This window comes from Paroedura picta, chromosome 7 (assembly GCF_049243985.1).
Source record: "Paroedura picta isolate Pp20150507F chromosome 7, Ppicta_v3.0, whole genome shotgun sequence".
Classification (NCBI taxonomy): Eukaryota; Metazoa; Chordata; class Lepidosauria; order Squamata; family Gekkonidae; genus Paroedura; species Paroedura picta.
In genome coordinates this window covers 99,127,053-99,152,411 of record NC_135375.1, presented here as the reverse complement: position 1 = coordinate 99,152,411, position 25,359 = coordinate 99,127,053, and the positions used below count along the sequence as shown (strand labels likewise).

The following is a 25,359-nucleotide window of genomic DNA, read 5'->3' as shown; positions in this document are numbered from 1 at the left end:
TTAGGTCTGTTTGTGCATCCCAAATGTTGTGGGCATGACTGTAAGCCCTGAGCTGTCAACTGTTTATGACTTAGTCTTTGTGAAACTTTTTATCACTCATGGGAGATGAGTCATGTCTTTGCTCTCTAACCATGAGGTCGGTGAGTTGAAGCATCTATCAAGGGGACCCTATTCCAGTATGAGGAAAGGACTAAGGCCTCAGATTGCCACTTCACCCAACTAACTGGTGCTTCAGGGTGCTTATCAAAACTTACTGCACTCTGCCTTTGCCCACACTTTTGCTTCCACAAGGAGATACTGATACCTTAAACCTAGAAAATCTGGGACTTTGCAGTGCTATTTTCAGAATAAAGTAGCCCCCCCAATCCTCAGCTTACTTCAGTTCCGAAGGGGTCAAAAATACCTGCTAGGGCTCAAGTTGGTGATCAGCTTGCACCTACTTTGAAATTTGGAGGGGAATTGCGTGCCACCTCATTGTACTGAACAAACAGGACTGAAGGCAGACACCAGCTTCTTAAGTGTGTTTTTTTTACCTTCACCCGAAATAGCTGCACGCCAAAGAATGCTATGGCAGATTGGCCATTTCTCCCTTTTCACAGACTGCAGTAAACCCTATCCATTCTCCTTTCACACGTGAGGGAGAGTGTACTAGAACAGCTTTCTCTTGTTGACTGCTCAATGGCACTTATCCTTTTCCTTCTAATTCCAAATTATCAGTGGGGCAGCAAAGTAGGACCCCACACTTACATGTACTTACAATGTCAGAGTTCCTGTATCAGGTGATTTTCCATAATGTTTTGATTATTTATCTTTACACAAATACACCCTTGTAGAGATATATCAAGATGGGCGGCTATGTTTGTCTGCCTGTAGCAGCAGAAAGGAGCTAGAATCTAAAGCATTTTAAAGACTAACAAAAATTTGTGGTAGGCTATGAGCTTTTGTGATGAGCCTCTTGTGGCGCAGAGTGGTAAAGCAGCCGTCTGACAGCTTTGCCCATGAGGCTGGGAGTTCAATCCCAGCAGCCGGCTCAAGGTTGACTCAGCCTTCCATCCTTCCGAGGTCGGTAAAATGAGTACCCAGCTTGCTGGGGGGTAAACGGTAATGACTGGGGAAGGCACTGGCAAACCACCCCGTATTGAGTCTGCCAAGAAAACGCAAGAGGGCGTCACCCCAAGGGTCAGACATGACTCGGTGCTTGCACAGGGGATACCTTTACCTTATGAGCCACTGTAGTCCAGCCCCTGAAATATTCTTCAGAATTGGAGAAACTGCAGAAGTGGCACAATCATGCAGAATATGGTTGGGAAGCATAACTCTGTTCACACCCACCTGGGGCCCCTCCCCTTCCCACCCCCTTCAGGCCCATCAGCTATTTGTGGGGTGGGTCAAGATGATCATATATGGTCATGCTACCCAATACATTTATCATTTTTAAATAATGTAAAAAATCAATAAGAGCCTCTTGTGGCGCAGAGAGGTAAGGCAATAGACATGCAGTCTGAAAGCTCTGCCCATGAGGTTGGGAGTTCGACCCCAGCAGCTGGCTCAAGGTTGACTCAGCCTTCCATCCTTCCGAGGTCGGTAAAATGAGTACCCAGCTTGCTGGGGGGTAAACGGTAATGACTGGGGAAGGCACTGGCAAACCACCCCGTATTGAGTCTGCCATGAAAACGCTAGAGGGCGCCAGACATGACCCAGTGCTTGCTCAGGGGATACCTTTACCTTTACCTTAAAAAATCAATTCCCACTCATTCGGGAAACCCAGGGCTGTCGAGAAACCCCTGGGTTTCATGAAACCCTGGTTGAGAAAGTGTGCTGTAGTTGGTGAAGTAGTGACTCATACCCTGCCACAAATGTTGTTAGTCTTTGGGGTGCTACTGGACTCTTTCTCTTTTCTACTTCTTGGGTCCTTAGATCTGACAGAAATGGAAACCAAACTGCTTTTTGCAAGCCATTTCCCTGGATTTTCTGAGCCATTTTCATGCTTTAGCTAGGTCTTTCTGTTGCCCAAACTACAGCTGTTTTAGCCTCCTTCAGATTTCTCTTTACTTTCTAGGAGGTACAAAGCCTCTCAGAAGCAAGTGTATCTTCCTGCACTGACTGGACATAGGCAGAAGGGCCCCACTTATCATCCTTTGAAGATCAGTTATTTGTTAAAAGCAAACAAGCACCCAAGGCACATGCTATGCGAACAGTTTTTAAGGTCCGGTCTGTCCTGTCGCATTAAGGACACGGCAACGTGTTCAAAATATGTAACTATATGTGTTCATGATAATGTGTTATGACACCATGCACAGTTATTTGGCATGTGGTATATAGAGGACCCAAAATTTAGTAAGTCATCGACCTATTCTCATTCTGAGAATATTCTCCTGGATAGACCATCTGATCTGCAGCTCCATAGTGTGCTGTCAGGAATACATTGTGTGTGTATTTAGCATCTTTACTTTGTTCTCTTGTCATAGGGAAGCTAAAGTGGGTTTGCTAGTTGCTCATTATCTGTCTGTCTTGCTGAATTAACTATGCTTTAATTGAGAACTGGTTTCTTTGATGCTCTGTACAGATGGGAGGATTGATTCTCTCAACAGTATATGATCTGCTCCTCTTAAGGGGTCTGATGCCCCTCATCTTAACAGCGGCAGCTGCGTAGTTTAATTTCTGAGTTCATTCCCCTCAAGGGAATGAGAACAAGATGCAATTTAATAAAGATAAGTGTAAAGTTCTGCATCTGGGTCAGAAAAATGAAAAGCATGCCTACTGGATGGGGGATACGCTTCTAGGTAACTCTGTGTGTCAACGAGACCTTGGGGTACTTGTGGATTGTAAACTAAACATGAGCAGGCAGTGTGATGCAGCGGTAAAAAAGGCAAATGCCATTTTGGGCTGTATCAACAGGGGCATCACATCAAAATCACAAGATGTCATAGTCCCATTGTATACGGCACTGGTCAGACCACACCTGGAGTACTGTGTGCAGTTCTGGAGGCCTCACTTCAATAAGGACATAGATAAAATTGAAAGGGTACAGAGGAGAACAACGAAGACGATCTGGGGCCAAGGGACCAAGCCCTATGAAGATAGGTTGAGGGACTTGGGAATGTTCAGCCTGGAGAAAAGGAGGTTGAGAGGGGACGATAGCCCTCTTTAAGTATTTGAAAGGTTGTCACTTGGAGGAGGGCAGGATGCTGTTTCCGTTGGCTGCAGAGGAGAGGACACGCAGTAATGGGTTTAAACTACAAGTACAACAATATAGGCTAGATATCAGGAAAAAAAATTTCACAGTCAGGGTAGTTCAGCAGTGGAATAGGCTGCCTAAGGAGGTGGTGAGCTCCCCCTCACTGGCAGTCTTCAAGCAAAGGTTGGATACACACTTTTCTTGGATGCTTTAGGATGCTTAGGGCTGATCCTGCGTTGAGCAGGGGGTTGGACTAGATGGCCTGTATGGCCCCTTCCAACTCTATGATTCTATAAGGGCTTGTCAGCTCCATCTTGGTGAAGTGTTAACATGTAGAACTACTTGCTGTAGGCCATCTATGAGGTAGGACTAGGGATGAGCATGAACTGGAAAATTGCAGTTCAGTTCAGGCTGGTCCATTTTAATTTTCCCTGCTCAGAAGCAAAATGGATCACTGAAATAGATGCCAGTCATTTAAAATGTCTGTTGAAATGGCTTCTAGTCACTTAAACCTAACAGCTTTGTGTGTTCACCATTTCAGCTGTCCATTTCACTTTCTCCCACTCGCACCTAACAACTGATGGGTGGACTGCCCTATTCAGTTCTTAGGTTTAAAGGGTCAAAACCAAAACACAAAAGGTCTGGGACACATTTTGGGGAAGCTGCAGGAAAAGCTAAACCAACCCCAGGATCAGGCTGCCTTTAAAAAATAATAATTGTACCTGAAAAAGTTTCTAAAACGTTCCAAAAAATCCCAAACCCTTAGGAGGCACTCCTGGTCAACATACCTGTTTTTCAAACATTGAGGCAGGGTCCATGGCATCCCAAACTCTTAACCTCCTCTGTAAAAGCCAACATAACTCCAACTAGGTCAAGTCCATTTAGTCCCTCCACAATTTCAGCCTTTCTGACCAGAATTCCCTCTGTCTTGACTGGGTTCAGATTCAGCTTGTCCTCCCTTAACCATCTGACCACAGCCTGAAAGTACCAGTTCAGAACCAAGATGGACATATCAAGATGCTTGGATAATGAAATATGGGGCTTGTTGTTATCTGTATCTTGAAGACACCCAACCCCAAAGCTCCAGACAATTGTCATTGGACTCCACATTATTGAGCTGTGCTCAGATACTGGTTGGGATTCACTGAACTGTATAAACATAGTGATATGATTTGTATCTTTTAATGTACATTTTTATTTTATTCTCCTTCCAAGGAGTTCTGACCAGCACACATGGTTCTTCTGTCCCATTTTATCCTTCTGTCAATCCCTTGAGATATGTTTGTGTGAGAGACTGGCCCAAGATCAACAAATGAACTTTCACAATATTGTGAGGAACCAGGGTCAGCAAATTCTCACTGGAAAAGACAGTGCTAGGAAAAGTTGAAAAGAGTAGGAAAGGAAAACTCAACATGAGATTAATTGACTCGATAAAGGAAGCTGTAGTCAAACCTTGAACAAGGCAATCGATGATAGGACATTTTTGATTCATAGGTTCATCACAGGTCAGAAGCATCTTGATGGCACCGTAACTCTTTGAAATCCTAGTCCAGAATTCCAGTTAGTGTGTACATATCTGATCAATGTTTTTAAAATCTTCTGTACCCTTCACATTGGTCACAAATGAAAGCATGTTACTCATCAGCTGTTGATAGAGATGGCACCTGTGTAGCTGAATGACACTGTAAACGGATTTTGCTACACTTGGCATTAATACAGCATAATTATGTCTGGATTGGGATGAAAGTCCTCTTGAAATCAGTCTTGAATAATCAGGGGCTGTGGTTAAATGGTAGAAACCACTTTGTTTTCTGTTTTTAGCAAATGGGGGGAAAACCCCATCCAGGGACTTGATTATAATTTTGTCAGGCACTTCTTGGAGTACTGTGCTGAACTATTAATGTAGTCTTAGAATGACTCTGCTTTTTTTTGCTTCAACTGATCAGGTTCTCTTGGGAAAAGTGAAAAAAACTCTACCTCTGAAGGGCAAAAAGAAAGTTGCTTTGGATCCAACTCCAAACTATGATTGTCATGTATCCAGAATTCATCCTTCGCTCAAGGATTCAATAGAGGATCAGGCCATTGGTTCTTTGGTGCGTTACCTTTCATTGCTCCTCCTTCTTTAAAAATAATAATAATACAATGCCATACATTTTATTTTCTTTGTTGCTTGTACTATTAAAACCAGGTTTGTTGGTATTGTTCAGTTTTCATGGATTTTGAAAACTAGAGTTAATCTGACACATAGCTTCCAGAAACTGGTAATGGACTTTGATGTTTGTACCAATGAAAGAGCCACAAAATGTCTCATTGTGCAAACTAACCAGTCTTGTGACATTTACTCATTTTGACTCTAGCAGACTACAAGCACCCATAAAGCTTGTCTGACACTGATTTTAGTCAGTCCTTTATTTCCAGAGAACCCATACTGTGTAGTGGTTAGAGTATCAGACTAGGGTGTGAGAGAACCAGGTTTAAATCCCCACTTGGCAATGGAACCTCACTAGGTGACATTGATTCAGTCACATACTCTAGCCTACCCAATCTCAGAGGGTTGTGATAATAAAACAGGAGAGGATAACATGGATTGCTTTGGCTGTCCACTCAGGAGAAAAGCTGAGATGTAAATGAAGTAAATAAATGCTGTAGCAGTCAACATCCAAAAGCAAGAACAAAAGCCACAAAATACATTGCATTAGGATAGAACTAAGTATAATGATACAAAACAGGGTGCTACCATGGTCAATACCAGGTCCAAATCAGACCTGTAGGATGTTGAATCAGCAAGGACGTTGAAGCTTCCAGGATCAGATATTGCAATGCTCACGCCATCATTGCCTCCAGGAAGCTCGGCAGAATAGCTGGGGAGCGTAAGGTGGATGGTAAACACCCATAAAGCTAAGATCTCAACTGACCCCCACTCCACTCAGACACACAGCACTCCAACAATTGATGGCTCAAGGAGAGCCCTGTAGGTGAAAGCCTTCTGGGCCAGAATTGCCACCCCTCCTCCCCTTCTATGGAGCTGAGGCTGATGAAGGACTGCAAACCCAGGCAGGGCCAGATCTTTTAAGGGCAACTGTCTAGCCTTCCCTCACCCAGGGTTCAGTCACACGTGCCAGGTCTATCTCCTGCACTGTAAAATCATTTCACAGGATGGAGGATTTGTTGTTGATCAACCTGGCGTTACACGACATCAGTGTTGGTTCCTTCCCAGACCTCACCACCACTTGTCGGGATGGGACGGATATTAGAAAGACAGTGAGCGGATCCAGGCCAGATGTTTCAATGCCTGTGAGAACCCCACAGCCATGGGCCTATTGGACTGGAATTGCTCCCTACCCTTGAAGGTTATAATATATGAAAAGAGATGTATGGTTTTTTATAGCCTTTCATAAATGGAAGGAGACAGGAATTGGATGTCTTAGAAGTCAGTTTTGCCTAATATGACCAGTGCTTGTATTTAGTAAACTAGCTTCAAAGCCCATTAAAAAAAATGGGCTTTGAAAGGGGAGAAGGAGTAAGGGACGGAGAAAGGAGATATCCCCCCCCCCCAACCTACCATATCCTGGCGTCCTGGGCTTGTGGAGGTGGAGAGCTGCTCTGATGGAGAGCAGTCCCTTGGGGAAAGAGGAGAGGCCCCTGGCTGTGGCAGCGGAGAGCTGCCCCTGGGTCTGGGAAGGGCTCTCGCTGCAGCGAAAGGCCTTGCCGGACCCAGGGGCAGTGGAGAGGCCCCTCCCTGCCGGACATGCCAGCAGAGAGCTGCCCCGGGTTCCGGGAAGGCCTCTCTCCACAGCAGACCGAGGGGCAGCCTCGGTGAGGAGGAGTGGGCGGTGCAGGTGATCGCTCCAGGGGCTGTCCCAATACGAACGCGCCCAGCTTTGTTGGGCACATTCAAATTGGCACATTTGGTCAGCTCCTGGAGGCGAGCGCTCCAGGGGCCGGCCCAATCCAGGGCCGGTGACCCGAACACCACCCTGACAGGGTGGCCCTTCGGGACCCGGAGGGCTCTTTCTAAAATATAAGAGCCACTAATGGTAAGGATAAATCATGCAACTTACATCCCTTAAATCTTTTTTCATATGTATAGGTATATTTTTATGAATATAGTGAACTTTCAAAACCTGTGGATAGGCCAAGGCAGTGTCTTCCGCATGCAGTAGTAAAAGTACAATGTATTAATCAGAGAGCTGACCACCCTGTAATTTCGTTGAAGTCAAGACCTAAAAGGTTCTCTAAGGGTAAGTTACCTTTATGAATTGGGATTTCTTGTTCTTATAAGTTAGAATGTTGCATGGACTATAAGATACAGTAACAGAAACTTGATCTTAAACATTTCTGTTGGTCAGTGCTGGAGGAAAAGCATAAATTGATCTTGCAGCAGCTGCTGAATATTATTCTCTGATATTGTTCTGGCACAGCTGTGGTCCACACTGCACACAACAGCATCAAGCCTTTGTTTATGGCTTTAAACATTAGTCTGCCCTCATCCACATGTAAAATGGTGAATGCACCTTGGGCAGCTGAACTGCTAGTTTGAGGTGGCTTGGGGGATCATGGGTCAGTCTACATGTCATGCTTTACACGAGTTGCCAACTGGGCCTGACAGCCACATTACTGTTGTGAGTTCTTGGTGGTAACACTTGCATAGAAGCATAGCAGGCTGTGGTGTGTGGGAAGGAGCGGCTCCTCCCCATCGGGGCTGTTTTTGGGTGCCTTTCCACCCCCTACACTGAAGTTTGCATTTAAATAGAACCTTTGCTCTGCTTTAATGCAAGAGTTGCCACAATGTACTCAGGTGTATTATGTATACAAAAAAATAAACTTTATTTTTGTAGCCTGCCTTTCCTGGATAGCTCAAGGTAGGCAACATGTTTTAAAACCATCAATCACATAATACAAAATCGGAATATGAGTAAAACATATTTATAGATTACATCAACCCCCAATTAATATGAATGGTTGGGGGAGTCATGCTGTTTGGAGGGCAGATCTTCCCTGTTTCAGCAGTGAGGCCAGTACTTCTCGATGTTCTATTTGGGCCTCAACCATACTAGTCCCCACTGGTAACTTGTGTAGTTTGGCAATTGGGTCTAGTATTTAAGCCACGCCACCTTATACCTTCTTTAGCACATCATGTTTTAACAAGAACATCAAAAAAGAAGCTGTACATACTGCTGCCACCCCCAGAATTAGAGTCTGGAAACTACCATGGTGGTCTATCTGTGGGATGAATCCATGAGATAAAGAGGAGTGAAGCTTGGGTTCCTTTGAGCAATCATGTTTCTCAGAAGGCAACTTTTAGAGAAGGATGTGAAATAAATTGAAGCCATGCGGTCAGTTTGCTGCACCCTGCTAAAGGGAACCTTTCCTCCCTTCCTTCTTGTGACAAATTTTGCTGATTTGTGAAAACTAGCTTCCCAGTCCCTGTCTGATGCACTTAGGCTTCTGGATTTTTAAGAAACACATAGAAGGAAGAATTGCATCAGATGTTGGCTAGAGAATTCTCCTCAGTGCAGACTCATTTTGCCTTAGAACTTTGGATTGCCTTAGAACTTTGGATAGATTGGTCATGGGAGTATTTACAAAAATGGAAAAGAACTTGTAACTTAGTAAAGTTTTTTTTTTCTCATTTGTGTTCTTGCATTTGCAGGAAGGGGCCCAGCCCTCCTCCTGGAAAACTGTACAATAGTCACAAGGATAGGTGACAGCAAGCTTATCTATGAGCATTTCCACAAGCCCCAAAACTGTGTCACAAATAATAATATATGTGTAGAAGTTCCTTCTTTGTCTGAAACTGCGCTCAACTGGAATATCCCTGGAGCTGAAACCCACGGTAGTAAAATTCAACACCAGTTACCTGGACGATGGGATTCAGCGCAGATAGACACAGCTGTATGGGATTTTAATTGTGTGCCTGGTGTGGATTGCAACAGAGATGCAAGAAGTGACCACGTGGGAAACTGTAGTAAGAACCCAAAGGATGCTTCAGTTATTTTTGGTGAATTAAGCACAACAATTACTTCTAAATCGATTAAGGATCCTAGGCTAAGAAAAGGAAAAAACCCAGGGGAACAAAATGGAGAGCAACTCTCTCATGGGAACTTGCAGTGTGAGAAGGAGCTAAAATATCAAACAGAAATTAAAATGTCTGCCACTTTAAACTTACCATGGCCTGACCCCAAGGAACCTTTACTCCTTAATGACCCCAAAAAACTCCAGGAGATGGCACACTCTGGAAAATCTGTCATGAATGAAATTCCTGAAAAGACTAATACACAAATAGTTTCCTCATCAGAAGAAAATACATCTAAAAAATTAGAGGGATGTATAGATGATGTAAAAAACCGGATGGACACAGACCTGCTGACAGAAGACACTGCCCTTACATTGCTCACCTCTAATCAGGGACCTTTGGCAGGTATGAAGGATGCAGAAATTAAGCATTCTCAGTTTGAGAACACATCTCACTCTACAAATGAAAATGTAGGTTCATCGAATGATAGTTTATCTCAAAACACTATGCCAGAAATACTTGAACAGGAATTGGCAGTGAAGTCCGTGGACATTAATACCCCAGACTTAGAAGTTAATAGTGAGCCTGAGATTTTGTCTGAGGGATATAAGAAATGTGTCTCAATACCACAGAACCTACATAATCTCACAGAGGTGTCTAGTGACCTTGAATATCAGTATTTACAAGATCGTATGGATTGGGAGATTCTGTTAGCAAAACGCAGTCCCAATACAGAGATTTCAAAAAGTACTTCTCTGAAGGAACTAAAAGAGTGTTCATGCGAGGAAAAAACAGATGTGGGGGAAAAAGCAACAAAAATGTGTAACATATATGTGAGGCCTGACTTACAAATTACAGTAACTGACACATTATATCCCCATCATAGCTCTCTCAGTATGAGGACGGGAATGGTGAAGTTTCTAACTAAATTTTCAGGACAAAAAAACGGTATTAAGTGGCACCAAGAGGGAAAAAAGGAAAAAGATACACCAGGCCAGAAAAATCTGAGAATTTATCGCCAAAAGAAATTACCGAGTATCCACCGCTTACCTAGAATGACTCATCCATTAACTAAGAGACAATTTGAAACATTTGAACAATCTGAAAAGCATATTCAGAATGTTTTGCACACTCTTAACACCGAGGCATCATCGTGTAAAAACAAACCTCTGTCTCAAAAAATACATGGAGTGATGTTTCACTTAAAGAAAGCACAGAAGAGTGTTCAGAAATATTTAAAAATCTTGGCCAATATAGCAAAGAAGAAAAGAAATGACTCAAAGGGACAAAAAATCGTACTGAGTAACTTACTCAAAAGTTCTGATTGTGCAAGTTCCAATGTCGTGTCTGTCCAAACAAAGGCTGCTTGTTTTACAGAGAGGAAAAACCCTCAGATAAGCATGCTTTCCTCTCCTATAGAAATGAGAAAAGCAGGTGAAAAAACAAGCAGCAAATTAGAAAGTCACATTGAAAGTAAAGAGGATATGACAAGCAGTTTCTTGAATGCTTATGAAGGTCCCTCTGGAGCCTTAGATTTGGATCGTTCTGTAACATCTACTTCAGTTTCAGGCATGCCTTGTAGCAGCAATAATAGAGTAACAGAGCATGAGCTATCTGATATCGTGGAACTTAGTGAAAGCCAAGTGACTAGTGAGCAAGAGGCTTTCACCAATGTGGTGTCAGAAAATAATATCCAAGAACATATTTCTCCCTTCATGGGAAGCACAAAGCAGGAGCTCAGCTCTGAAGCAAACAAAAATATTGCAAACCATTTAAATGTAGTGACTGGGACTGAGGAGTTAAATATCTGTCATGCAGACTTAGAAGCAGCTGCAGATGCTTTTGTGTCTAATGTAAAGATGGGTACAGTCACACTTGACAAGTCAGTTGAGGAATCTTCAGGAAAGCTAGAGCCTTCTAAGCCACATGAAATTTCCAAGTCACCCCTCATTTTCAGTGGTAATGAAACAGAAGCTGGGAACAGAACCCCATCACTGCAAAACGACTTAAGCATGAGTGTTGACAGGACACAAGCTTGTGATTTATCACCTGCATTAGTACCTGTATTAAAAAGTAGACCTGATTCTAGAGAACAGGCTCTGCTAACTCCACAAATTCATGGTTCTGGATGCAAAACAAAGACAAATAATTTCTCAGAAAGGAATCTGGAGAAAATCTGTTCTGAAAAGCTATTAGAGGGGCAAGAATTATATGAGAATAAGAGATGTAAATCATTGGCCAAACCTGTAATGCAATCGGAAAATAATATTGAGAGGCTTAATGGTCATCTGATACAAACAAGTCAAGTCACATGTAGAAAGGAGTCTACAAACAAAGAGACTTCCCGAACAAGCCATGAAAAGTGTCATTCTATGTCGTCGTTAAGAGGAGATTCAAGGCAGGAAGGTATTACTGTAACTACCATTTCACCTTGTGCCCATGATAATGTCTTGACAAGGGACAGAGGCCTTTCAAGTGATTGTTCTAACAACTGCAACACCATCACTAGTTTTGCTGCGCAAATATCAGAAATTTTGCAGAAGGCAGATGAAACCTCATGTTTAAATCTGTTACAAGAACAAATTATAGTTTGCAAAAACATTCTTCCTTTGTTCATCAGAGCTTTAGAAGAAAAGCAGGACTGTTCTTTCGAACAGGTCTTGGTGTCAATGGAAAATGCAGAAAAAAGCATGCGAGCTAAATTAAAACCTTGTGCCATTGAGTCACTTGTGGAGTTACAAATTATAATGGAGACTGTGGAATTTCTGGAGAATAAGAGGAGGTATTTGCAGGGTAAGCATACATTCCGTAGCTTGCTTTGGTTTGATGATTCACAGTGTTTTGAGTTGTTTGGTGGCCAGTCAGGTTATCAGCAACAGTCAAATTTCTATCCTGCTTTTCAGAGGAGTCTAAAATACAGTGCTCTTAATGAGTTACAAAGCCACCACAAAAAATTAGTGGACAAATTTGAGATCACAAGACTGGAAAATAAATCTTACTATTGCTTACTGAAATTGAGACGAGAAATTAAGGAATGTGAAGCAGCAGTGCAAAGTAATTCCCTTTTGTCTGAGTTTTTCCTTTCTGAACCATATATTTGTGGAGCTAACTATGGAGATACAGTAGAAGATTTAGAAAATGCCAGAAAAACTACAGTGGATTTAATAAACACATGTAGGAGTCTGTCAAGCGTTCTTCTAGGCACTGAAAAAATGGAACACCTTGGGATTATAATGGATATTATTTCTACAAAGATAGAATTTATAAGGACATGTGAAGAGGGTAATATAAAGTCATCATTCATTGGATTAGAACACATATTTTTTAATGCTGCTGTAAGTTGTATTTTGAGAGAAAGACCCATATTTGTAAATGGAGATTTTAAAAGTAGGGAAGGAGAAATGCTAAAAATATATGAAGCCGCCCTTCCTAAACTATATGAAATCTATGAGAATAAACTTGAAAGAAACTTCCATTGTGTTTCGGAAGAACACATCCAGAGCAAATCTGTAGAAAAGCTTTGCAGTTATAAAAAGGTAGATGGAGGGGCAAATTATGACATTGGAAATCAACTCATTTCATATCCCGAGATTTGTATTGGAGAAATACTAGATGAAGCTCAATATTTAAATATTGAAAAGTTGAGGCAGCACCAGTGCAGATGCATAGAACAGCTAGAAGTCCTGAAAAAGTACTTTCAGATTATACAAGAAGAGGATGTGGATCGTGTTTTGATCACAAAGGAAAACGTGCTTAATTTCATGGAAAGCAGCGGCCTGAGGGCCATTCGTTTAAAACCGGAAGCTGTTGAGGTTTACACGGACCTGGCCATGGTGCATGAAACACTGTGCTTCCTTCAAAATTCAATAGCAAGAAAAGAAGATGAGCCAAGATTTCGAAGTTTACTATGGTGCGATTTATCACTTGTAAATGAACTCTTCCTTTGCCAACAGAAAATGGCTTCCTTTAGTTATCGGAAAGATAACCTTTTAGAAAATATAGAGTCTGCCATCTCTGACCTTCAGGATGAATTGAATGTTGTTTACGACTATGCAGAAAGCTTAAACTGCTCCTATGCACGCCATCTTCTTATGAGAGAGCTTGAAGAGCTTTTGGAAACAAGAAAGTACCTACAAACATCGGTATCCTCTATTTGCATGTGTGTTGACTTGGTGCCATACACTGTCGCTCTGAATTACGGGAGTACTATTTCTGAACTGGAATACAATTATGAACAATTCTATTCACTTCTAGAAAAATTGCTGTTGGCCGACAGAAAGGATTTAGGAAAAATGGCCCATGTTATGAAAATATTGAAAACCATTGAGCATATGAAATATATCTGTACCAAACAACAAAAACCGCCTCTTCATTTGGTCATATGTCAAATGCTTAAAAACTGGAGAAAATCACGTCGTTTGAAAAAACAAGAAGATATAAGAAGACATACAGATGCAAATGGGAGTAACAGCATGAAACACAAGAGGCCTGCTGCCATAACCTCAGAAGACAATCCCTGTGACTGCGAAGAGAAGAATGATTCTTCTGATAGTAAAAAGCAAAAGGTAAGACTGCACAGCTTTTTTTTTTTTTAATTTAATTTTGGAGGACTGCTATACTGAAGCATCCTTTTATTGGATTGTGTTGAATTAAGGACTCAACTAAGATATGTGGAGCCCCACCTGTGGAGCCCCAGCAGTCAGTTGTCATCATGACCCTCTTCATTCCCCCCCCTTGTTTTTTTTTGGGGGGGGGAAGGAGGTTGGGGAAGTTTTACTGCCATGTTGTTCTGTTTTTATTGTTATGGGGTTTGACTGGACATTTGTAACCTGCCATGAGCTGGTTCCGGGAGTGGCAGGCAATAAATTGAATAATAATCATAATAGTCATAATAATAATCACCACCAAAAGTTGTTTTGTTCATTGGGGAATAAGGACTTTACATCAGGCAGGATGAGGAAATTTCTGGACCAGGGACCACTAGCTTGTTGGAATTTGCTGAGCATAACTCTTTTGGGGGGGACATAGGTAGAGAGGCAGTCCCTTGGGTTGAGAAACCTGTTCTGAAGCAGTAGTCATTTTGTCCATGCATTTTATAATAGAATATCCCAAATTTTACATCCTTGTTCTTTTTGCTTTTGGATAGCATCAACCAGCAAATAAAAAAGAACATGCTTGGCTTTATAGAATTTAAGTGAATTTCCCTGAGTTATACCTATGGAATGCTAGCATGTACTTATCAAATAGGTGGCCAATTGACCAGTTCTCTAATTTTAGCCGTTTTCCTTATAAGTTTCTGGTTAAAAATAATGTAATGGTTTCCAGTCATTGCTGTGACTTTCGTTTAACAGGCCTTGCTACAGTTCTTATGAGGATGGCGCTGACTGGAATAAGAAACCAGAAATGTTGAGCGCATTTTGAAAACTGGTAACGGAAATAATGGGTGTAAGAATCATCATATCAGAATTACAATTGTAATTTTTTTTACCTCTTAGGTTGTTGCTTCATTGGCGACCACAAAAAAGAAACAAGAAAAGGAAATCTGCAAGAACATGAGGTATCAGTACTGAATTGATAAAACAGCAGTCTCTGGCATGTGTATTGTTTCATAATGTTAATGCCTTTCATTCAAGGAACAGGCCATCTTGAATTGAACTCACGTGAACTAGCAGAAGCCTAAAGAGTTCAGAATAAATTACTCTAAATTTATTTTATGGGAAAAGAGCAAAGGGCTGCACCAACTGGAGTAAAGGAACAAGGACTAAACAATGATGAAATACTTTATATCTGTACCCGTGCCTGTTTTGTGCTGAGCTTCTTGACTGGTTCTGTGGAATACAGACACATTGCTGCATCTACAACTGGCGTTCTGGATAAAGATGTTAAAGCTCAAGCAGGGGAAGGGGAGGGGGGGGGACTCTATTATATTTTCCCCCAAAGGCCTTTTTTTCTAATTTTTTGCATTGGAATGCTTGAGGAATCTTATGAAATTAACAAAAATGAGTGAGGATGGGTGAAAAGGGCCAAGATACCATAGGGTGCAACAGTTGGCTGTTCTCAGTGGCATCTCTTGGGGTGTATGTGCAGTTTTGCTTGTAGAAAGTTAAGTGCCCATGAACTTAGAAAAAGGTAACTCAGCTTAAGGTTGCACTGTAACACATTTCAGATTTTCAATCTTATAAATATGCCAGTTAGTCCATACTTAACTGCTGCAGCAAATTACATTCAGTAAAAAAGAAAATGTTTAATTTTTTTCCACATATTTATCCTACACCAGATTTCTGAAAATTTTACATCACCAGTTTTGGAGCTCAGTTGCCTTTGCTGGTGTTAATTGTTAATAAGAACTTGTGAATGTTTCCTTTATTAGAAGCATTTGTTTTGACTTGAGTGAAACTCCTAGCAAAACAACGGAGTTGGTTAAATATACATGTTCCATCACTGACCACAGCGAATGAAAGACCTCAGATCAGACAGACCTGCTATAACTTTCAAATTAGGGATTGTCAGTGGACTCAAATTGCACATTCATGTGCAAGTCATCAGGACATTTATTTATTACGTTATTATTATTATTTATTTATTTATTTTTATTTCCCGCCACTCTCCGTAGGCTCGTGGCGGGTCATAATAGTCCTATCCCCATTAAAATACCCATTAAAAGACTTTAAAAACAATCCCAACATGGCGGAAGCTCTCATTATTCCTATCCCCTGCTGTCAGAGCGGCAGGGAGGGTGGGGAGGAGATCTAACTTACTAGGTCCGGGGGGGGGGGGGGAATGCTGGCACTCATTCGCTGATCTCAACCAAAAACCTGGCGGAAGAGCTCCGTCTTGCAGGCCCTGCGGAAAGCTGGTAAGTCCTGCAGGGCCCGCAGCTCACCCGGGAGCTCATTCCACCAGGTAGGGACCCTGGCCCTGGTCGAGGCCAGGTGCGCTTCTCTAGGGCCAGGAATGATCAGGAGATTCTCCCACACTGAGCGTAAAGCCCTGCGGGGGATATAGGGCAGTTCAGGGAAATTAAGTGCGGGGGATATAGGGCGGTTCAGGGAAATTGAGGCTCACGGAAATTAAGTACATGAGAAATTAAGTACTGAACTTGAATGTGTGTGATCAAACCAAAATACAAAGATTCAGAGAAACACAGAAATCCTTTGCAGACTAAACACTAGCAACAGTAAATACTGGATATCCACTTTCATTTATAAGATATAATGTATGTCCTTTTTACTTTGAGTCACAGAATACTGTTTGTTTTTTCAAACTTCATGCAGGTTAAAAAATTTCTGCTTAAATCTTCTTATTGTTTTGCTTTTTCTTTAGAGGTTTTATGTATAACATGCTTAGGTATAGTTGGTTGGTTGAAGAAAGTCCATTATGGTTTTTACCATCTTCTTTAACCTTGCATAATTTTGTTTTAATAATCATCTCCTGTATTTTAGTTTTGAAGTTACATATGGGCCTCCTCATATGAATTCACCAACTTTTTTACTCCAGTGCTTTCCAATATAGGACTTCATAAAGTAATTTCTTCACAAATCTGAGTTCTGTAGTAAAATAATTTCCTTGAGTCATCTTTGTGAAGGTTTCTAGATGTTAGCCTTAGATGTTTGTTTTTAAGTGAGCAAAGGGATACATTAAATTTTAAGCAAATTCTAGTTTCTGTTCTCCCGTTACATATGATTTGTGTACTCTTGTTTGGCAGAAAGAGTGTTGCCTTTGAGAGGTCTACTGAACAGCCACCAGGTAGTATCAGAACTTTACCAAACACAGATGCAGCTCTCTGTTGCTTTTGGAAAGGGCTCCAGTCTACTTTCTTTGTTTCCCTAGCTCTTCCTTCCATACTTTCCTTGTTGCAGCTGACTAATTAATTAATTCCATTTATAATCTTAATTCTTGTTCAACAGCTCTATCTAGAAGTTTTCTATTCAAGGAAGATATAAGGCTTGTTGAGTATAAAGACAGTAGACATTACATTTGAATGGTTACACTGTTGATTCACCACTGACACTACTCCCATTTGAAGGATTATCAATTGTACTAGTTGAGTCTACAAATATAATTCCTTATTCAATCAGTATGTGCATTGAGTAAATCTACCTCTTCTTTGACCATGTCATGCACATTGGAGACTGTTGAGACTGGGGTACTTTCACCATGATACAATAATATACTCTGATACCAGGCGAGAAGAAAGTATACCCTATATAATTGCATATAAGCCGACCCGCATATAAACCGAGGTACCTAATTTTATCACCAAATCTGGGCAAACTTATTGACTCGCATATAAGCCGAGGGTGGAAACTGCTCTGTCATCACAGGCTCTCCCATCCAGCCTCCCCACAAATACAAAGTCAAGAGGATGAATAGTTGCTGATTTTTGTACCCTGCTTTTTACTAACCAAAGGAGTCTCAAAACAGCATACACTTTCCTTCCCATCCTCTCCTGATGCCAGACACCCTGAGAGAGCTCTGACAGAACTGCTCTGTGAGAACAGCTCTGGCAAGAGAACCAAACAGTGCCCACCAGGCCAGCAAACAAAAGCAGAACAACAGTACCTGAATTTGGCTATCTACTACAAGTACAACAGCTACCAAACTGGGATAATGGACAACTCTATCTACAACTGCAGTGCCCCGCCAGAACAAAACACTGAAATAAAGAACTGTAAAAATCAACTTTTAAAAGAAACACAAGTCAGAGCAAGCTCAGCTTGCAGTACACATTTGCAAAAGGCAATGCAATGATTGGCTGACTGGAGTAGACTTTTATTTCAATTATATACCCACGTATATACCCACGTATAAGCCAAGGAGGGCTTTTTCAGTGTGAAAAAGGTGCTGAAAAACTAGGTTTATACGTGAGTATATAGGGTAGATCCTGCAGAACAGTTTTGCTAATGGTGGTACCTTCCCCCAATTCAAGGAGTCTTCTTCTGACACAAGAGATTTTCCCCTTGCGCCAGATGTAAGGGCCCTCAGTATGAATGTGGGATCTGCAGGAAAGATCCAACCCAAAAGTAAGGATTGTGGAGCTGATATTTATGTTTATGCAATCCATATAGCTGTATATTTTCCAGAAAATAATAAACATATGTCCCAGGCATTCATAGACCGACAGAAATGTAATCACTGTCAATTATAATGGGGAAAAGTAACTTTTTCCTCTTAATTCAAATTGGGGAATCAACAAAAGATGAGGTACAATAGTTTAATAATTAGGCAGCTAGTTAATCAGTGTAGCTAGAGATGTTTCAATGGTCAGATAAAATAGTCTTAGAGAGGAACCACCAGCATCAATCCATGGAGGGAATTCAGTGTTACCAAAGTGTTGTGGCTCTACTCAGTGTTGCACAGGGAAGGGATGCTGTAACTATATATTAAAAGTGCCACCTCCCATCAGTTTAAGGATCCAGAGCCAGAAACCCACCTGTCCCCCTCCAGGTGTTTCACAGGGCCCCTTGAAGGCCTGACTTAACTTTCCCCACAGAGCCAGAGAGGACTACAAGGATGTTAGCAGTGTGTTCTTTTAAGGAAGTGTTCTTTATGCACAGATGTTGGCAATAGCTGAACACCTAGTTTGCTTCAGAAATTCTCAGTTTAATCTTCAGTTGGCTTGTTTGAAAGCCAGATGGCTTGTTTGAAAAAAGACCTTTCTGTCTAAGATTCTGGATGGTCTATTTACTTGTTTATTCATTTACTAGAGGCAAAGCCCATTGTATGTCTAAATACAATGGGTGCTAGCCTTTCCCCGCAGGGAGCCCCTGGCAGCTGCGCAGAGCGCAGCTGGCGGGGGCTCCCTCGGGCGGCAGCCTGACGCGGCGAGAGGCGCAAAGCGCCTCTCACCGCGTCAGGCTGCCAGCAAGAGAGCAACTGCGAGGTGCGCTCCGCGCAGTTCGCTGTTGCTCCCTTGTCGGCAGGGCGGGAATCGGCTTCGCGCCTGCCAATTAGCCCGGCTGATGGTCTGTCCAGAGGAAGGGGCCAATCGGCACCCTTCCTCATCCCGGACAGAGCCCGCCCTAACTCCTCCCACAAAGCCCTTATGGCTTTATTCGCTGCGGGCTGTGTTAAGATACCTGGCCTTTCTCCTCCAGTGCAGATCCCCATCTTCCTTGCCTCCATTTTATCCTCCCAGCAACTCTGAAGTTGGCTAGACTGAGAGCGTGTGACTCGGTCAGGGTCACCCAGTTAAACTCTCACGGCAGAATGAAGATTTGAACTCCCAGAACCTAGTTGGACACTGTTACTACTACACAGCACTGATATTCATGAGTCACACAGTAGCTAGTCACACAGTAGCAAGCTAGATGGATCCAAAGCCTGACTCAATATAAAAAAAATTACGCATTCATTGTCTCAGAAAAAACTGAACCTGATAAGGGTATTCAAGGCCTTCCTCAGTATACAAGAGTGCAGTTTGCCTCCAAAGTTTAGCCTTGGAGCTGTCCAGGGTTCTGCAACTGGGGTCCTGCTACACCTGCTTCCTGGTTTATGGCCTCACTTTGCCTTGCCTCATAGGCGCCCAGCCAAAAGTGGATACATGAAAGTTTAGGTATGTCAAATATATCAGTAGAGTCTGTTTATCTTCATAGAATAGCAAAGACTTTTTGCACTATTGTGGTCAGAGTTGTATGGTATTCACTTGAGAAAACATTTCATTTTGACCCATTTGTTCACATCAGCCTGATCTTATGTCTCAACCTGAATTTCATAAATTGTGGTCCATTCAGTTATATGGAAAGACTGGGCTGAAAAATGTTTTCAGTATAAGTCAGGTTACAGAACTTAGTGTGCTACAGAATACCTTTTAAACTTTCCAATAGATCTGACTGGCAATATGGCCTTACCTCTGAATTTGGTCAAGCTGCCTAGAACCCCTGTGAAGTGTCAATGAATTAAAGACTATGTTCATTTGCCTCATTTTTCCAGCCTTACCACCTTCCTATATCATTCAGAATCCTTCATGCACTGGATGTGGGAATGCCCATTAATGATGCCATTTTAAGCAGAAATTTGCATTTGGAGTAAACCTAGTTTTAGAAATCACTCTGCAGTCTTGTCCCCCCCCCCCAATCATGACAACAGCATTGTCCTGGTCAATGATAATGAATTCCATGTATCACATGTGTGCCCAGAGTACTAATACTACAGCACTGGAATGATGTGTCCCCCTTCCATACACGAGCAGACCTCTCTTTCCACAGATGAACTCAACCTTTACCAAAGACAACAGCTGTTGAATATATATCACAGCATATGCAAGGATGGGCTGATGACTTACATAGTATGGATCTTGTTTCTTTGCCCCCATGGTCCTTCCAAGGCCACCTCCCCTCCTTCTCCCCCAAAGTACTGTTTATATATGTATACCCTCCCATGTTACAATGTTACATATATAGTATTTTCTCAAATGTGACTAGGTCATCCTGTATTTGCCTACAAGTTACAGTTGTGTCCAATAATGTTTTTTGTGTATAATAGTAGGTTGTTTCTTACATTCAAACAAATGCTATGACAACCTAGAAAATAACTGCTATGTTGTGTTTTGAAATTTCTTAGAAACTAAAGATATGTTTGTTTTATAGAAAGGGTGGAAGACTTAAGTCTCTAGAAGGAGAAGAACTACAGGTAAGGATTTCCACTGACGGTACCTGGAATAAAAAAGATGAGTGTCTGAGAAACAGGCCGTCTCTCTCACCTTCATGTCCAAAAGGTTTGAAAGCTGCTGTTCCCTTGGACGGTATTGAGTTTTCACCAAGTGTTCCCAGTCCTGCTTTAATTAATCCAAATACACTGGACAATCAGAAAAATCCAGGTGATCTAAAAGACCTCAATGAAAATGGGTGTGATTGTTCAAAAGAGAATAACCCAGAGTGCTTATTATCCTGTGATGAGAGAGGCAAAGGTTTAGCTGTATCTCCAAACAAAGATGGATCCCCACAGAATTCCCCTGAGGACTCTCTGACTTCAGTAGCAAAATTAGATGGTGGTGATAGCTCTGTGCTACCCCCACTAGATCAGCACCATGATCTGAAACAAGATGTTAAGGGGAATGCTCCAGGTTTGACCCCTAGTTGTTGCACAGCCATACCTTTGGACTTGGATAGCAGTGGAGAGACGTATGAAGAATCTGTGGCCAACTGTCCATCAGCCTGTAATTCAGATTCTTCAGCAATCCCTGAATTAAATAAATTCATGGAACTGGAGTCTTTGCGTTCAGCTCCAGTGTCCACCGAAAATACCCATACCTCTGTGCAATGTTCTGCTTTTGGTCAAAATGAACATATAGAGGAAACACCTCACATTCATAGTTATTCTGTTCACACTTACGGGGCAGTCTATCCCTCCTACTCTTGGCACGTCTATCAAACTGGTAGCACTTGTCACCAAGTTACTCAGACGTATCAGGAGTTCAGTTCTTATGAAATGCACCAACTAACTCCAACCATGCTTACAGCTACCAGCATGGTATATAACACACAGTCCAGTATGTTTTATTCCCAGTCTTATACTAATTTTGGAGCTGGGGAGTTGCAGAGGCTTAACTTTGCACAGACCTACCCAGGGCACAACTATTTCAACTCTACAGTGTCCTTTCCATACAACTGTCAGCAATGGCCATCATGGCACCCAGAAAGGCATCCTGTAGCACAAGCTGCTTATCCCTATTCTTCCACTATTAGCTTGTGAATCTCTGCAATTCTTCACTATGTCCTTAGTAACATTTCAGCTTGTAGAACATGTGTTTTAGCGCTTACCTCGAACAAAGGAATACTACTAAATAAAATAGTAACCCAGTCAGAACTCTGTTATGAGACATAGATCTGATTCTGTGCTAGTCTAGATGCTGGAAATTTCTCCTTGGGGAGCAGCATCCTGTGAACACCAGCAGCATGAGGAAAGTAATACATAAACCAGCATGTCATCCTTTCCTGGCACAGGAGTGCACGCACAGCAACAGTTTTCGGTTGCATGCATCACTGCTGAGAAGTGGGCACTTGTAACAGTGGACACACTGGGTCCCATTTTACTTTGTGTACTTCAAGGGTACTGCAGTAGCCCTTGGGTGAGTTGAAAACTCAGAAGCCACCACCACTGTTACTTTAGTATTTGTCCTTTTATAGTGATGTTGATGCCAGGGAGAAACATTTACAGGGCAGAACCAGGGGGAGGTGGATTGCTCCCAAGAAATGCCTCCCCCTCCAATCTGATCAGAGGTAACACTGCTTAGGAGAAAATTGCTAGTAAAGTTCATTGACGGGAAGAATCTGTGGGTATCACAAATGCAACAGTAACCAGAACATGCACATGCCATCCTTGCTTGGGAATGTCCAGCTTTTCAGTTGCTGCCTTGACAAATGCAGGCTTGAGAAACACGTGCGCTGAGGTAACAGTTTAGCTCTGAAACAATTCTTGTGTGTGATTGCGGCCGATGTGATTAGGACTAGAAACCATCTTTTCTGTCTGTTCTACATGGGAGATTTCAGCACAATCGGTCAGTGGAGAAGAAACTAAAATCCCTGGTGATCAGAAGTGGACTGCAGCTGCTAGACCTTGTGCTGTTGTAGTATAAGCAGCATTCCAGCTAAGGATTGGAATGGCTAGGGGTAGCGAAACTGTGGCTCTCCAGATGTCCATGGACCACAATTCCCATGAGCCCATACTGACAGGAATTCATGGGAATTGTGGTCCATGAACGTCTGGAGAGCCACAGTTTGGCCACCCTAGAACTGGACAGAAAACACCAAGACTGTGTTTTCCATACTTTTAGTTTCCTGGCAAGATTCACCTCTAATTTCCATGATGGCTTTTTTGTATTTAGTTGCAATATATCTTTAATAAAGAAACATTACATCTTCAGTTAAAATATTTACATCGACTTGCTTGAATGACAGCTATGTAATATTTTCAACAGTATTTTCAATAAGAGTAAATCAGCTTAAGATGACTGCTCTTACCCCATTTGTTTTACCCCTGGGGTTTTAAGTTTCTGTGTGTACTTGATTCTGACATTATTTTGTCAGACTTCCTTCGAAACATCTAGATTTGTTGAGGTTGACAGTTTGTCATATCGATCCACAAAGCAGTAACTCTTGGCTGCCTTGATTTCAAAACTAATACAGAAGTCCAAACGAGAGAGCACTAGTAAACCAGGTTGGGGAGATGACAGGTGCAATTGGAAAATATTTTAATAGATTTGATGACCACCTACATACTTTATCTATGCTTCGTCAGTGGCATCTGCATGGTAATGTTGCTAGAAGTGGGAACTTTCTGGTAACATGAGCACACAGATTCCCCCTGATGAAGCATAAGCAAGATGTGTACAGGTCATGAAGTCTAATACTCTTTTTTTTCCCCTAATGCACCAATAACCTTTTTTGCCTTTTTCAGGTTCTGCTTGGATTTCAGCCAGTTAGGTTCTTGCTAAAACTAGGGGGATTCAGTTTGTTTAAATGCCAGAAACATTTTTTCCTATGTACTAATTGTGCTTTTCATGTTTGTGTCTTTTATTCAGATTTTTTGCTGTGTTGTATACATCAAATGTTGATGTTTTAAGTCCCAGCTTTTTATTAAATATATGTTTGTTTTAATATTTTCATAATATAACAATTTAAAAGACTGGATTGAGAAAATAGTATCATGTAAAATTATTTTTGGAGTTGAAATGTTTTTTGTATTCATATTTTTACAATTCTCTTTGAATCTTAGTATTTATATCAGCAAAATGTTAAATATCGTTTTTTAATTTTGTGCATGATAGCCTTAAATTAAAAAAACAACTGTTTTAATATACTTGATGATTAGTGTGTTCATTCTTAAAGTACATCATACTTTTATGTTCAAAAATATTGTTACTTTTGAAACAACCTGAAAGTCTGTAGGAAGGACAAAACTTAATCCAAACTGTTGAGATTTATAAATCAATACCCTGAAATCATTAACTTCAGGCACTGATATAACATTAATGTGCTTAAATACACCTTTGAGTCCTTGAGGTACACTATTGTGACGTATATAGTCATGAAGTTTTACATGAAATATGCCAAAGCTGTATAAAACCTTGTTATAGTATTGATGTGTACAGAAATTCACATCACTGTGGAATTTGGTACCATATATAGAATAACATATAAAGATTTTTATGCCGCCCTCCCCTTGTGGCTCAGGGTGGTTCACATCATTATTTTACATGCAGTTATCTTATAATTCCTGCAGCGTCTTTATTTAGTAATATCCTAATAAGGATTGATTGGTCAGAATATTAGCAAAATAAAGCAAAATGTTTTTAATTTTATGATGGTTATAAGCAACTGTGATAGATGGCACTTAAGCGTATTAGTAGGCACTTAGCAGCGAATGACTTTTGCGCTTTACTGAGGTTTCGCCGCCTTAATTGCTTACCATAATGCCCTTCTGACATAACATCAGCTTTTGTCAGTCGCTGTAAAATCTGATCATAATATAATCTCCCTCGTGCTTTCAGAATGCCATAGTGTCGATAATTTGGGAAGGAACATTTTACTATTGCCTGGCTCTTGCAGCCAAGACCTTGTAGACGGTCTAGTCTGTCAAACTGTCTTAAGTACTGGAAGGTTCTATGGGTTTTTGTTTGCTAACCTTAGTGATAACAGGTCATTTCAAGTTATGTGACATGTTGTAACTGCTACAGTGTTGGGTAGATTGGGTGGTCCCCAGTTAATGATGGATCCCTTTACATTCTGAGTAATCCTCAGTTCTCTAAAGGCTCAATTGTTGCAATGTGCTGAGATGGATGATAATTTGGAACTTCCAGTTAGCATAAAATGCAGCAGGCCACTGGCTAGGAGCTAGTTATATCGTATGCTTATTTCACAACCTTGCCCCAGCCCAATTCAGGATAATGGTTATAGTTTTATAGGTTACCCAAATTAGATATCTCATGAATTTAGATAGGGGGATTAGTTACTTACTTGGAGACATAGTGAGAGGTAGGTAACAACCTGGGTATATACCAGGGTTCTTAAACTCTCACAGAAACCAGTTAGAAATAAATTGCTTTGTGGAAAAATAAAGTGGAGCTTGCAATCTTGCATACACACAAGAGAAAAGACAGAGGTGAGATGGGAGTATAGGGGGGGTAACAAAAATATGGGAGTATAGGGGGGTAATAAAAATATAG

The 25,359-nt window shown here is 41.4% G+C and overlaps 1 protein-coding gene across 13 annotated transcripts in view; it reads left to right on the top strand.

The window, feature by feature from the left end:
* TEX15 (testis expressed 15, meiosis and synapsis associated) overlaps positions 1-23,955 on the top strand; it is a 45,437-nt gene extending 21,482 nt beyond the window's left edge. For 5 of the 13 annotated variants that reach the window (XM_077345632.1, XM_077345631.1, XM_077345629.1 and 2 more), the window contains 5 exons: positions 5,125-5,271; positions 7,269-7,419; positions 8,832-13,759; positions 14,690-14,751; positions 20,783-23,947. In XM_077345632.1, the coding sequence (XP_077201747.1) occupies positions 5,125-5,271; positions 7,269-7,419; positions 8,832-13,759; positions 14,690-14,751; positions 20,783-21,887 (6,393 nt within the window). In that variant the 3' untranslated portion in view covers positions 21,888-23,947. Of the gene's footprint in view, positions 1-5,124; positions 5,272-7,268; positions 7,420-8,831; positions 13,760-14,689; positions 14,752-16,899 lie in introns of all 13 variants that reach the window. The other 8 variants (XM_077345638.1, XM_077345637.1, XR_013232682.1 and 5 more) reach the window with 8 other exon arrangements.
* The last annotated feature ends 1,404 nt before the right edge of the window (positions 23,956-25,359 follow it).